Genomic DNA, 13,817 nt, shown 5'->3' with positions numbered 1-13,817 from the left:
CCCAGCGGGGCCTGGGGGCATACAGCGGAAACAGAGCTTCTATGAAGGACAAGTGCTACAAGGGGACTCTCAGTGTCTGAGGGAAGGGGGTGTCGATTGGACATAACATAGGAGGGTGGAGGTCAGGGGCCATTCCTGTCACTAAGTTAAAAACAGACCCCCAATGCATTTAACAGCATGATCCACAGCAGAGAATTTAAACCTCTGTTACCGGGCAGGTCACTGTCACCAAGGGGTGTGGCCTAAGTGCAGGGAGCCTGGGGCCACAGTGAGGAGCCGCTGGTGCCCGCTGGGCAAGGCGCTGGACCCAGGACAAGACAGCCAGGGCGAGGTTGGAGGCAGGCCCACCGCCCACAGCCCCTGCCCCCTGCGTGACTGTTGTCCTCGGTGCATCGAACTGTTCTGAGGGCCGAGGCCGCGTGTGGAGGGCAACCTGGATGAAATAAATTAAGAAAACCCGCAGGGCCACGTCCTTCCGACCAGCTCGAGAAGATGCGCGAGAAATAAAATTAAATACACGTCAATTGGCCAACGCCCGGATGAGCCTGCCGTCCAGGCTCCTGACACAGCCCAGGCGTCACCAGAGCCGCTCTCAGGCTGTGCCGCTGGCCGAGTAGGAGAACTGAGGGAAGTGGGGTCTGCGCTCGCTGTCCGCACACTCCATGTTGTCATCTGTGGGAGAGAGCGGCATCAGTCCAGAACCACGTTCTAGTCTCCACCCGGACAGGGTGCCCTCCAGACCTCTAGAGGGGTCCTGGGGATCTGGTGGGGTGGCTCTGTGACCTTGTCACCTACAGAAAGTCTGACCCTACAAACATCTGACGCCAAAAAAGGCGTACCAGAGGAAAATGCTCGACTGCTAACGGAAAGGTCTGCGGTTCTAACCCAGCAGCCGATGAGGCAGCCTGCTTCCGGCAGGTTTGTCTCCAAAACCTAGTGGGGCAGCTCTACTCTGTCCTCCAGGGTGGACACGGCAGTGGGAATCGCTGGGACGCTGACCACACAGCTTGGGGGGAGAGGAGGGATGATCTCTGCCCGGCCCCCACCCTCACCTTGGTCAGGCGGCGTGATGGTGATCATTTGAGCCGTGAACTCCTCGTCGAAATAGCGGGTGTCCGTCTCCGAAGTGACCTGGGGCTTGAAGGGCGGGCTGAGCTGCAGGGGACAGGAGGAAGGAGGACAAGGCTGAGGCTGCACACGCCCACTGCGCAGAGGTCGGGGAAATGCGTGAGTGGGTCTCGGCCCGTGCCTTGTGGGCAGCTGCTGGTGGGAGCGATCCCGGAGGCTGCCAACTGAGCCGAGGGCAGCGTAGAGCAGGGCTGGGTTCCGGTGGGCCCTGCAAGTGCCTCCCAGCTCTGCAAGGCCCTGCTCCCCCCAGAAGAGGCCAGTGCGCGGACCCCTGACTCTCCTACAAACACAAGACCTGTGCGTTCTGTGTGCAGCTGTGCGTCCGTGCGTGAGTGAACAGCGGCAGCCAAGAGCGCAGTGTGTGATTGGAGGCCATGCACCACGTACCTTCTTCTCGTACACATCCTTCCACACGATGCTGGCGAAGAAGCGGTGCTGCATGATCTCCTTGGCGTCCTCGGCGCCCCCGCCGAGCCTGGAGGAAAACGGAGCTATGGGAAGGGCCTGCCAGCTGCTCAAGCCTCCACAGGGTGGGGTCCTGCCGGGACATCAGCAGCCAGGCAGCCCTGGTGGCAGGGAAGGCTCACCGCTGCTTGGGGTCCTTCTTGAGCAGCCCCGAGAGCAGGGACTTGGCCTCGGGGCTGAGCGTGCGCGGGAAGCGGATCTCCTCCATGAGGATGAGCTCGAAGAGCTTCTCGTGGTCCTGGTTGTAGAAGGGCAGCCGGCCGCACAGCATCTCGTACATGACCACGCCCAGTCCCCACCAGTCCACAGCACGCCCGTAGTCATTGTCCTCCAACACCTGTCGGGGACGGGGGATGGGGGGGTCACAGGGCGCCTGGCACGTCCCCACCCTCACGTGGAGAGAAAAGCCTCTGAGGCTGCCCGGACACACCTCAGGGGCCAGGTACTCGGGCGTGCCGCAAAAGGTCTTCATGGTGGCACCGTCCTTAATGCCCTCCTTGCACAGCCCGAAGTCTGTGATCTTGATGTGACCATCCTTGTCCAGCATAAGGTTCTCCAGCTGTGGGGGGACACAGGTAAGCCTGGCGCCCTGAACTGCCCCATCTGCCCACCTGGAGGTTAAGGTAGCCCGGGTACCCCTCGGCCCCCTCACTGCCCACCTTGAGGTCTCTGTAGACCACGTTCTTCTCCGAGTGCAGATAGTCCAAAGCCGACACGATCTCAGCGCCGTAGAAGCGGGCCCGCTCCTCAGAGAACACGCGCTCTCGGGACAGGTGGAAGAAGAGCTGCAGAAGTGGGTGGGTCCCGGGGTGAAACTTTTTTCATGGGTGGCAGTTTCTCAGTCATGGTGGGGGTTTCTCAGTCATGGTCACAGAGCAGAGGGACGACCGAGGGGGACCACCCCAGGGCCATGAGGTGGGACAGGGCTGTGGGACAGGCTCTCCAGGGAGCAGGCCCCTGAGCATCATGTCCCTGACTGGGTACCACACACGGGTGTGAGGGAAGGGGACACTGGGCCCTACCTCACCCCCGTTGGCATACTCCATGACGAAGCAGAGGCGGTCGTGCGTCTGGAAGGAGTACTTCAGGGCCTGGAAGGGAAGCCAGGTTGGGAATGTGGCTAGGACAGACTTGGGGGAGCAGCCAGGCCCCAGGCAGAGGGTCCAGACAGCACGTGGGGCCTACCACAGTCTCCACTCACAGATTCCTGACAGTACCCCAGCCAGAGTTGGCTGGGGGCTGAGGCAGGCTCCAGGGTGAGGGCTCCTCGGGTTCTGAGACCCTGACAGCCAGGCTGCCTCTGTGAGCCACCCACAGGAAGCCTGGTCCTGAAGGAAAAGGACCGCAGTTGGGGTTAAGCCCGTGTTGGAGCAGCCCCTCAGCTCACCAAGCTTCCACTGAGCCCAGCAGACACGTGGACTCCTGGTGGCCACTTCCCTGGGGTTCCTGCAGGGTTTTCCACAGACACTTCCCAGGAGGTCCCTGTGGGTGGCTGTGGCCTGGGCCCACCGCCCTCTGGTCCCTACAGGCCCCTGGCTTCAGGAGAAGCCTGCTTCAGGGCCGTACTTACCGTCAGGAACGGGTGCCTGGAGTTCTGGAGGACACGGTTCTCGGTGAGGGTGTGCGCCACCTCGTCCTGCAAGACAGCTCAGGCCTGAGCCAAGGCCTGGCCCCCAGACCCCAGGTACCCCGAGACCCCCGGGTGCCCCCACCTTGGCCACGATGACTTCCTTCTTCAGGATCTTCATGGCGTAGTAACGGCCTGTGGCCTTCTCCTTCACCAGGATCACCTTCCCGAAGGTACCTTTACCCAGGAGTTTCAGGTACTCGAACTCGTTCATGGTCTGCAGGGCAGCAGGTGGCCACCGGTGTCAGGGTAGCCCAGCACATTCCTTCCCCAGCCCCCGCCTGCCCCAGGCTTATGGGGGAGATGACGGGGGAGGGACGGAGACCCCTCGCCTTCCACTTCTCTTCCGAACTGGGATCTGACTCGAGGTTGACTAGACTCTGTCCATGGGAAAAGGGAGCATCCTGGGGTGGCCAGCCTAGTCGGAGGCCAAAACGGGGACTCACCACGCGGTGCTTGGGCTTGGCTAGGGACACCTCCATCTCCTCAGCCCCCGAATTGTCACTGGGTGAGCCTGACCGGAAGTCCATCATCTCCTCCTCCTGTTTCTTGAGTCCATCTGCCACTGTCTGGATGGCTGTGGTCCATTCCTCCCTGAGGGTGTAGTCAGTGAGCCCCAGAGGACCCTCAGCAGCTACAGTGGGCTCCTCACAGCCTCCCCCCAACAGCCATCCCCCCCCCCCCCGCCCCCCCAGCCAGCCACAGTGTCACCCGTACCTCTCTTCGGGAGTCTCCACATGAAATGTACGCTCAATGACTGTGGTCCACTGCAGACAGCGGATAATGAAGGTGTTAGGCCTGGGCCGCTCCGTCTTCATCAGCTGGCATTCTGGGGACATCACACAACTAACTGAGTACCTGTCCCCACATCTCACTCCGTTAGTCACAGGTGCTCTGGCCCAGCTGCCCGCTCCCCACGGCCCCTGCAATCCAACCAACCCATCCCAGAAGTCCCATCCCCGCCCGCTCACAGCCTCAGTTCCCCTACTTAGAAAGTGGGGCTGAGACTCCTGCTCTAGTTGGGACCCTGCTCTGAAGTTTCGAGGCCCTGTGGGCTCATCTGCTCCCTTCCTGCAGAGCTCTCCATGCTAGCACCCACCGAAGGTTCCCTCCTTAGCACCAAGGTGGCCCTGTGGGGTCCTTTCTTTCCCAGCAGCACAGCCCCTAGTGTGACCACCCAGCGGAGGGCAGTGGGCCAAGAGCTGCAGAAGTTGGGAACCCCAGCCCTTGGCACCAGCAGGGGACTCTGGAGTTCTAAGGTGTGGGGACCACCTCAGGGAACTTGGGGGCTGGTGGCCCACTCGGGTTGTCCCACGTCCCAGCATCCAGACCTGGCAGCCTTAACCACACAAGGGGCTGGCCTGGGCCTTCGAAGGCTGAGGGACCTCTGTTAACACTGGGGGTCCCATACAAGCCCCACGTACATGGATGGGGTCACAGGCGCCCACCACTGAGGTGCCCAGCTCTACCGTCTCCCCCTTCCCTGGAATGTTCCAACAGTCCCCCTCTCCAGGCCCCCTACAACCTGGAAAAAGCACCCCCACTCAGCCCCACATACCGCCTCTGCCAACTCTGCGCCCCCAGTGCATACAATGTGCTTCCCACTAAAGGGCCCCCTTCTCCTCTCCCCCGACACCCTGCAGGCCCAGAGCCCGGCACAGCTGGCAGACCTCGGGGGTGGGGTGGGGTGGGCCACAGTGCTCACACCCAGATGGCAGCGGGATGGGCCAAGGTCTGCCTGCCAGCAAGCCCCGCCCAAGTTGTCCAGGGTGGTGGTGGTCTCAGTCCACCTGCCCCAAATGGCTGCTCAGTCCCACCTGGCGCTGGGGACAGGCTTGGGAGGCTGCCCCACCCACTCAGGCTGTGTCACCAAGCCTGTCCCCCAGCAGCCTCAAGGGCAGGCTCCCACATACAGCCATTCCTGGCACAGGTGGACTGCCCAGATAATGCCCCTGTGGCTAGCTCTGTGGGGGTCAGGGCCCACCACCCTGAGGAGCCATGCTGGGTGGTCCTGAGCCTCCTGCTCAGGAACCTCCCTCCTGCATGCCCCCTCTGCTACCCACCCCATCTGCCCCCTGGAGGAAGGGCCCTGGGTCCATCTGTCAACAGGCCAGAACCCAGCCTCTCATCAGAGGGACTGGGAGATGCTCCAGGGCAGCCCGTCAGCACTGCCCACCAGGACATGGCATAGTGTGGACCCTGAGTGCCAGAGGGGACGTGCCTACCCGGCCCCCTCATTAGCTCCCAACCAGTGTGCCCAGGGCCACTCACGTGCCACTGAGAAGTTGTTGAGGGGGGACTCTCGCTGGTCCACGTCCTGTGGTCGCTCCTTGTAGCCGATGAAGGTGCCATCATTCTTGAGCAGAAAGTAGCGTGGCCGCCAGGTCTTGATGTACTCACCTGGGGTGGGGTGTGGGGAGTAAGTTGGATCGGGAGGAGCCATCTCCCTCAGACCCCTGGTCAACCAGCTGGTCACACCAGCCCAAGTCAGAGGCAGATGTGCCTCAATAGCCAAACCCAACCACGCTGGGTGGGTAGCATGCTCCCCAAGGCCAGAGAGAGACAGTGCGGAACCCAAGGAGTCTGGCCCAAGGCGGGCAGCTGGACACAGGTGGCCTGCAGAGCCTCCCAAGTCCCGGGGGGAAGGGCCCAGGCTGGTAGAAGAAAGAAGATGGACCCACCCTGAGCCTTTCAGCAGCACGGCCCGAAACCCAGCTAGCCCTGGGAGGTCTAGAACTCTCCAACAGCCCCACAGCAGGCCCCTAGCACCGAGACACCAAGGGCAAACGGTCACTCGCTAGGACTGGGCTGGGGGCTGCGTGGTGTCCCACCCGCGCTACCAGGTACGAAGGAAAGTTTTCCCCGAAGTTTTGCAACATCAGCCGTAAACAGGCATTCACACCCAGGGATCGGAGCAGATGTCCCTCTGTGATGTTCCAGAGACCGTCATTTTTCATACTGACACCCAGAAAAAATGTTCCATTTACATTTTGCCGAGCAAGGACTTTGAACAACAGGAACTTCTAATTAGAGCCGGCTTTGTCACAGGGGCCATTGGGTGGAGGGGCTCGAGATTGGGGGCTCAACCTGGGCCTCGTGGTGAGCCCACCTCCCATCTCCCCCCACCAATGAAGGGAAGTCCCAGGTTAGAGTAGGGGGTCCTGGGGTCCCAGGATGGCCAGTCACTTCCCAGCAAGCAAAGTGTCCCCACAACCTGCTCCCCTAAGGCAAGAGGTCATGTGTAACCCTAGGCGCCCTCTCCTGTGGGACCCTCAGGTCCTCTGCAGCCACACCCCCTGGGACCTGCCCCCCAGCTCCATCACCTCACCACCGAGCCCAACAAAGACTAAAGCCACTTGGTCCAGAGACCTCCATTCCCTGCCAGCCCCCACTGCCCAGCCCGCCATCAGAGCACCTCTGGTGTAGCCCCCAAAGTCTTCCTTCAAAAGACCGAGCTGGGGGTGCTGAGAGATGGGGCTCCACTACCCACATTTGTGCCCGGGAAGGTCAGCACTGGTGGGAGATGGGCGGTGCAAGGAGGTGGCACAGAGCCAGCCCCAATCCACAGGTCCGGGTGTGGCCTGGAAACAGAGGTGCCCACCTGCAGTGAAGTTGGGCTCACGGTGACCTTCCAGGGGAGGCGAGGGTACAGGGGCTCCTGGCTTGTCACCAACTGCATACTGCACCAGCATCGAGGCCCAGGGCACAGACACGGCCGGTCAGGGAACGCGCACCCCCCACTTGGTCCCATGCCCCCCACCCCGCAGCTGCAACTCCGGGTGGGAGCGAGCAGAGTGCTCCTGGGGGCGTACGCCCACCCGCTGCCGCCCAGCGCCCCACGCTCCCACCCGCCTGGCAGCAGTCTGGAGCTGTCGGCCCTGATGGAGTGCCCCCCCTGCCGCCAGCTGCCGCTCCCCAGGACGCTAACTGCGTGCGATGAGCCGCTGCACCGCTTGCAAGATCCATCTTGATTTACCAACTGCTGCCGCCCCCACGGAGCCAGGCAGGCTGCACTCACATGCCCGGCAAGGGGCCCCGCCCGGCACACCACAAGAGACCTGGGGCTTATGGGGGACAAGCACCCTGGGTAGGCCTGAGCCCCTCGTGTGCCCCATGCCCACCCCCAAACTCAGCCCCAGAGATAGGGCAGGGTGGGCTGGGGCATCCCAGGAAGGGAGGTCTCCTCCGTGATCTCCCCAGGACCATGCAGACCTGGGCCACTGATAGGAAGGTACAAGTCCATGATGACCCCACTGTGCCACCCAGGCAAGCTGAGGTGCTGGAGGCTTCCTGGGGGGCCTCAGAGACACATGGGAACCCCCCACCAGGTCTCCTTGCTCCCACCACAGAGGTCACCCCAAGTGGTGGGCCCACTGGGTCACTTGGTGACCTCCAGCACAGTCAGCTGGGACCTGGGCTGTGGCCTGCATCCTAATGCGTCCACCCAGACAGGACACAAGGTCCCAGGCCGCTCCCATCCCTGCTGCCCTACTCCTTCCAGGACAGGTAGTGCTGGCGTTGGTGGGTCAGCACCTGCTCACCACTGGGCCCTTGGCATGGGGGCAGTGGGCCAGCAGACACAGCTGAGTGAAGCCCAGGTCTAAGGGGCCAATCCTAAGGCGATGAACTCTGGCCTCAAAACAGACCTTGTGGGTCTGTCCCCACCCTTAGTGCCCCCAGAAGTACGAGGCGCTCATGCTGGGTGTCCACGCCACCAGTCCAGTGTCTCCCTGCTGGCCACAGGCACACCACCAAATATGGGGTGTGCCTGCCCCACAGCACCCCCAGCTCGGGTACAACCTTGGCAGAGGATAAAGGAGGAACTTGAATCAGCACCCAGGACCCCACTTCCCTGGGCCAGACACTGCCCCCTGCTCACAAGCACACGTCAGGCTGCATACATGCCGGCTCTGTGGTCAGGTGCCAGGGGATAAGGGTCTGTGGAGGTGAGGGTCTAGGTGCCTTCCTGCCCCATGGCTGGTGCAGGGCAAGGGCACTGGGGGTGGGTGAACAGGAGAGCTGAGGAGGGGAGGCGAGGGGCCCACTCCAAGACAGCGGGGGTGGGGGTGGGGTGGGGGACTTGTCAGAAGTCCCAGGTGGGTAGAACAGCGCCAGGAGGAAGGGCTCAGGCAAGGAGGGCAGTGAGGAAGGGGAGGGGGACAGGTCATTCTGTGGAACCACCACCACAGACTCCCAGATGGAAGCTGGGGCTCTGGGGGACACCGCCAAAGACGTGGGGCACAGCCTCATCCCGCTCCAGGCCTCTCTTTCAGGGGGTCATGCTAGATAAACACTCTGCCGCAGCGGTGGTGGTGTGGGCTGGCAGGACTCCAGGCGGCAGGCACCGAGCTGCTTCTCCACAGCAAGTGAGCCCCAGCAGGCTCGGGGCGCGGGCACCAGCTGACGGGGGCCACCACTTGGTCCCCTGCCTCCTGCACATCCATCCCACCGACAGCTGCCGGCTTGCATTTACCTTCCCTGGCACACTGAGCAAACAGCCTTGCTGACGGGCAACCTCCCCTCCACCGCCGGGATGCACTGGCCACGGTCACCTCCAGGACAGCCTGGGTCTGCACCCTTGCCACCCGCCAAGGCACGGGGCCATCCTCCACTCCCACAACATTAAGGAAGCCCTCAAATCCCCTGAGGGAGGGCTGGGATAGGGGGCAAGGAGCAGGGGTCTCCCAGGTCTCCAAGGGGTGGATGCCGCCAACCTGTTCCTCGGGGAGGGGGGAGTGTGGCTTTTCATGGGGTGGGCACGAATAGCTGACTGGGACTGTGAGTGGGCCACACACATGCAGTCAGGGGCTGTCTCTCCCCTCTCCCGGCTCCACACCATCCCAAACATTTCTTGATCCCAACACTGACCCACTCCAGCCCTGCTTGACCGGCCATAGAGTCCATAGACACTCTGCCCCAAGTGCTCTCATTACGCCAGCGTCCTGTTGTCCTCCGCCCACCACCAAGGTCACTTCCTCAAGGTGGGCAGCCCCCTGCCAGCTGCCTATGGGGTCCTTCTCGTCCCCACCACACCTGTCCTCCCCACCTGGCGTGTATCTGGGCCATTCACTCAGGCAGCCCATTATGGCTCGGTGGCTGCTGCTGGTGAGGCTCTGTGGAGCCGGGTTTCGAAAGACGGGACCAGGTGTGGCAGCGGCAGCCCCATCCTGCCATGAGGAGAGGCTGCCCGGGGGACCCAAGGTTATCTTCATGCCCACGGAGTCCCTGCAGGGTGTGAACAGAGGGCCATCCTGTCGGTCACCAGGGCAGGGAACTATTCTGACCAGTCCTCCTAGACTGTCCAACATAAGTTTCCAGAACATTTCCCTAGGTGATACCGCTTACCCTAAACCCTCAGCTGAGACCCAAGCAAAGCCAAAGGAGCTGTTGTTTCTGGGCAGAAGTGGGTCCAAGAGGGGCCGTGATGGGAGGGTCCAGGCTGAAGCAGGCCCAGCCGTGAGGCAGTCCTGTGTCCAGACCCCAGCATGAGGCATGGGACAGGAGAGCACCATGGGGGCTCACCCTGCGGGGCCAACGTGGAGCAGAAATCCAGGCCGTGCTAAGTCATCCCACCCCCTCCACCCCGCTGCAAACCCTGGTGGTCACACTGGTCCCTGTCCCCCTGTGCTGGTCAGGAGAAGTCCGCTGGGCTACATGCCACTGGATGCCCTCAGGAGACACTCCTGCGCCCCACACCAGTCCGTGAGAAGCAGCCAGTCCCAGAAAGTGGCCGCTGACCTCAGAGCCTGGCCCACTGCTGATTAGTTTTTGCCCCAGCTTGCAGCGACTCCCAGAGGGGTTAGCATGAGAGGGGCAGCGGGTGCCTGGCTGGGGACTCGATCGCTCTCTGAACCCATTCCCTTCTGGCACCTGCATCCCCCATCCACACCAGTCCACATGCTCCCACAGCTCCCCAAACCCAGCTCTTGGCAGAGCTCACACCCAGGGCCTACTATAAGGCGGACACCAGCCTGCCCCCCGCCAGCTGGAAGCTCCTCTGCACCAAACCAGTCAAGTCAGCTGCTAAGAAGCGGACCTAGCCTGCTCTCCGGCCTGCTGCATCCCACCCAAAGGTCCCACACTCGGAAGTCCCCTGTCTTGACCTGATCCCCCATTCCAGCACTTCTGGACTCTCTCGTCTGAGATTTCTCGACCTCCACTTGTAAGAGTCCAGCAGACAGAAGGGGCGAGTGGGGGATGGTGGTGGGGGCAGAAGGAACCGCAGCTGGAGGGGCCCAGCTTCCCCTTTAAGGAGCCAAAAACAGCCCAAGACCAGCAAACACACAAAAACCCCGAAGCACACTCTTTTACAGAGATGGCCATCTGCTACGTGAGTTCTGCCTCAATACAGCATACAAGATCCACCGCCATCAGTTTGGGTCTGGCCCACACCGACACCATAGAATTTCCAAAGCTGTAAATCTTTACAGGATCAGACAGCCTCATTTTCCTCATGCAGAGCAGCTGGTGGGTTTCAACTGCTGACTTTGAGGTTAGCGGCCTAATACCTAACATACAGCTGTTATAAACGGGCAGCTGGAAGGAGCATCCATGGGTGGGTGGGCAAGGCCGCAGTGGGCAGGACAGCAGGGCTGGCCTGGGGGACTTGGTGGCCATCACCCTCAGACGCTGGAGCCACAGCTTCCACCCCAACCAGAGGCCACCAGGAATGGTAGGGAGTGGGCACAGAGCGTCCGACGTCCGGCTAGGTGGCGGAAGGTCCTGGGGTGGTGTGCCAGGCAGAGGGATGCCAGCGGCAGTGGGGCCAGGGTCCTCCCACCTTCCCTCAGCCCTTCTAGGAACTGCCTGATGCAACCAGCTGGGCCTTCCTGGAGCCGTGGGGTCACAGTGCCACCTCCCCCAAACCTCGGTTTCCCTTGTGCAGTGAGCGCCTGGCCACGAAGGCCGAGCTGTCCCGGGCCACCCAGCTGCTCCCCTGCTGGAGACCACCCATCAGAATCCAGCACTCCCCTGCCCCAGGGAGGCTCTGGTATGAAGCAGGGGGGCTGCGGGTTGGGCCCCCAAAGTAGGGGAAGGCGGAGTGGTGAGTGTGACCCCCAGCCCCTGGGTCAGGGTGTCGGAACTTCCTCTTTCGTTGTTTGTTTTTGAAGGGAGAGGTCAGACCATCACCAAACAGGAAACAAGAGAGGCCCAGGGGTGACACGGGGACCCTTGGGGCTCTGCGAGGGGGGCTGACCTTCCCAAGCACGCTCTGACCAGTCCAGGGGGTCCCCCCAATCTGCCTGGGGGTCATCCCCACAGGAAGCCACACGGCCCGCTCTGAGGACCACGAGTCCCCTGCACATTCCCTCTGCTTTCCCCAGGAAGGGTCTGTGGGGCCGAAGTGCCACCAGGCTCTCATCAAGGGTGGGGGCAGGGCACTGCGGCAGAACTTTCTGGAATGGCTCCACAGGGCAGGAGGAAGCACAGTGAGGCGGCCCCACTCGGCCCAACCCTACAGAGTCTGCCACCAGGTAGAAAGGCTGGGAGCAAAAGCGAGGATTGCCTACAAACACTGCCAACCTGCCCTAACTCCCACCTGGGGCTCAGACCCCGCCCAGGTGTGCACAGGTGCCTGACAGGCCCATGCCGGACCTCTGAGCCTGACATTGCCTCCACCCACCCACAGCCCACCCCCAATAGCTAATGCAGGCCCACCCCTCTCTGAATGCCTTGCCCAGCATGACCACTGCCTCCACCCAGTGGTCACCAGCGGCCACCACAACTGCAAGAGGCCCTCCCCGGCCAGCCCACTGTGCACTAAGCCGGGACAGCACCATGTTGTCTCGGGCGCATTTGATGATACTGTCTCCCCACCAGGCACCCCAGGCGCAGCCCACAGGAGAGACTCTGGCATTCGTGGGTCACATGACCAGAGGACGAACATGCGGACACATAAGGAGTGAAGAGGAGCAATTATAGGAGAATGCAGGGCAAGTGGGTGGGCCCCAGGTTCACTGGGGAAGGGACCCAGGGCACCTGAGACACTCGCCGGGCTCAAGTGGCCTACACACCCATCAGTGGCAGCCAGCCGCCCCACAAACCTCCCCTGGGCCCACACAGCAGCCCGACCCGAGGAAGCTGAGCCACAAACCAGATCTCCACTCACTTCACGTTCCCTCAGGAAACTGAGACCCAAAGAGTACCACCAAGCTGCTCCTGAGAAGAACACGGGGACATAACAGCTTCAATATAGCTCTCTGGGCACTGTCCACACAATGAGGGCCAGCTGGAGTTCCCCACTCTGGGCAGTCCTGACGTCCAGCTTCTCCTATTAGTTAACCCTAGGTCTGATAGTCAATCAAGAAACATTTGCCAAGAGCTACAGGCCTCAGGCAGCAGACTGCTTCAGAGAATGGTAGAACCAAGGGGCTCTCTCACATCAAAAAGGGGCTGTGAGAAGAGGCAGTGGGGGAGGGGTGGAGAATCAGGCAGGTGTAGGAGGCCCTGGGAGACGCCAGGTGTAGGGCATCCCCGGACCACAGCACTGCAGCCTCCTCACCTCTGTCTCAGAGTCTGGGGAGCCCGCCTCCCTGCAGTGGTCAAAACAAACTCTAAACACAACTGACCACATCCTTAACGCCCCCGGTTCATGCCGTCCAAGGCCACCCCAGCTCCTACAGATTCTCAGACTGGCTCTGCTGCGGGCTCCTATGCATCCTGCAAAACCCCGGTGTATTTGAGGACCCCAGGCCTAGGGAGCTCTTGGGAGCCTCCCTGAAGAGCACGGACTGACAGGAAGGGGCAGGTCTGGAGAAAGAGGAAGTTGTGGGGGGGAGTACCTGGACACAAAGCAGACCAGCCAGTCCATCCTGCTAGTGCCTCCCCTTGGAACAGAGGGGACAGGGCAGGGCCCAGGTCCAGCTCCCTGCCTTGCCTTGGGTCCACACGATAAGGAAAGGAGAGGGACAGGGATTTGGGCACCAGGCCTAGTCAGTCACCTCCAGAACATGCCCACCCTGCATCTGCCCCACCCCCCCCAGGCCTGGGACAAGCACTGGGCCAAGTCAGACAGCCCTGCCCTGCCCTGCCCTGCCCTCAGGAGCCCTCGGGCAGTGCCCCGGGCGGCTGCCTGCCCGGCCTTGGAAAGGGCCCGTGTCAGGGCCTTCCAGGAACGGCGGGAGGGAAGCTGGCAGTGGCCCCAGCCAGGCGGCCACTCAGCGGGTGTCCTGCCCAGCTACACGGCATGCAGGGCCTCACAGCCCCCTCCCACGGGGCCTCCAGAGTCCCAGCTGTGCCCCACGAGACCGGTTCGTTAGACTGGGTCCAGGAAGATCATCCACAACAACCCGTGGGGCCCTGGTCAGACCACAGTCCAGTTCCCGACCCCCCAGGTCCCCCACTGACCTCGCTTGTGCAGCCAGCCCTCCTTCACAATGGCCACGTCGTTCATGATGACAGACTCCTTCACTCAGCCGCTCCGTCTAGGCAGTGTCTCCCAGCCCTGCCGCTGTCCACAGCACTGTAAGCAAAGGACACGCATGAGGCCAAGCAGCGGGGCAGCTCCCACCATCCGGACGCCAGTGTGACTAGCCTTCTAGCAGCCGAGACCCCCCCCCCCCCCCCCCCCCACTCCTTCATTAGAAACAGACTTTGT

General features: G+C 62.2%; 1 protein-coding gene across 1 annotated transcript; it reads right to left on the bottom strand.

Moving 5' to 3' along the window:
- Positions 1–490: 490 nt before the first annotated feature.
- Positions 491–13,684, bottom strand: AKT1 (v-akt murine thymoma viral oncogene homolog 1). Its single transcript, XM_006839485.1, has 13 exons — positions 13,568–13,684; positions 5,492–5,620; positions 3,938–4,049; positions 3,667–3,814; positions 3,306–3,437; positions 3,164–3,229; positions 2,616–2,684; positions 2,253–2,378; positions 2,024–2,152; positions 1,716–1,930; positions 1,516–1,603; positions 1,053–1,155; positions 491–672 (listed from the first exon to the last, which is right to left on the bottom strand). The coding sequence occupies exons 1-13, from the start codon at positions 13,611–13,613 to the stop codon at positions 593–595; spliced, it is 1,443 nt and encodes a 480-aa protein (XP_006839548.1). The 5' UTR covers positions 13,614–13,684; the 3' UTR covers positions 491–592.
- Between the last annotated feature and the right edge of the window lie 133 nt (positions 13,685–13,817).

This window comes from Chrysochloris asiatica, unplaced genomic scaffold (genome assembly GCF_000296735.1).
Source record: "Chrysochloris asiatica unplaced genomic scaffold, ChrAsi1.0 scaffold00025, whole genome shotgun sequence".
Classification (NCBI taxonomy): Eukaryota; Metazoa; Chordata; class Mammalia; order Afrosoricida; family Chrysochloridae; genus Chrysochloris; species Chrysochloris asiatica.
The sequence above is the reverse complement of the archived record's forward strand: the minus strand, read 5'-3'. Positions and strand labels throughout refer to the sequence as shown.

Bases quoted from the DNA above. Each gene is read 5' to 3' on its own strand.
- AKT1 (XM_006839485.1), bottom strand. From the start codon at position 13,613: ATGAACGACGTGGCCATTGTGAAGGAGGGCTGGCTGCACAAGCGAG. The intron at 4,050-5,491 runs GTGAGTGGCCCT...TGATGTCCCCAG, and splicing joins CAACAACTTCTCAGTGGCAC to AATGCCAGCTGATGAAGACG. The intron at 3,815-3,937 runs GTACGGGTGACA...CTACACCCTCAG, and splicing joins GTGGAGACTCCCGAAGAGAG to GGAGGAATGGACCACAGCCA.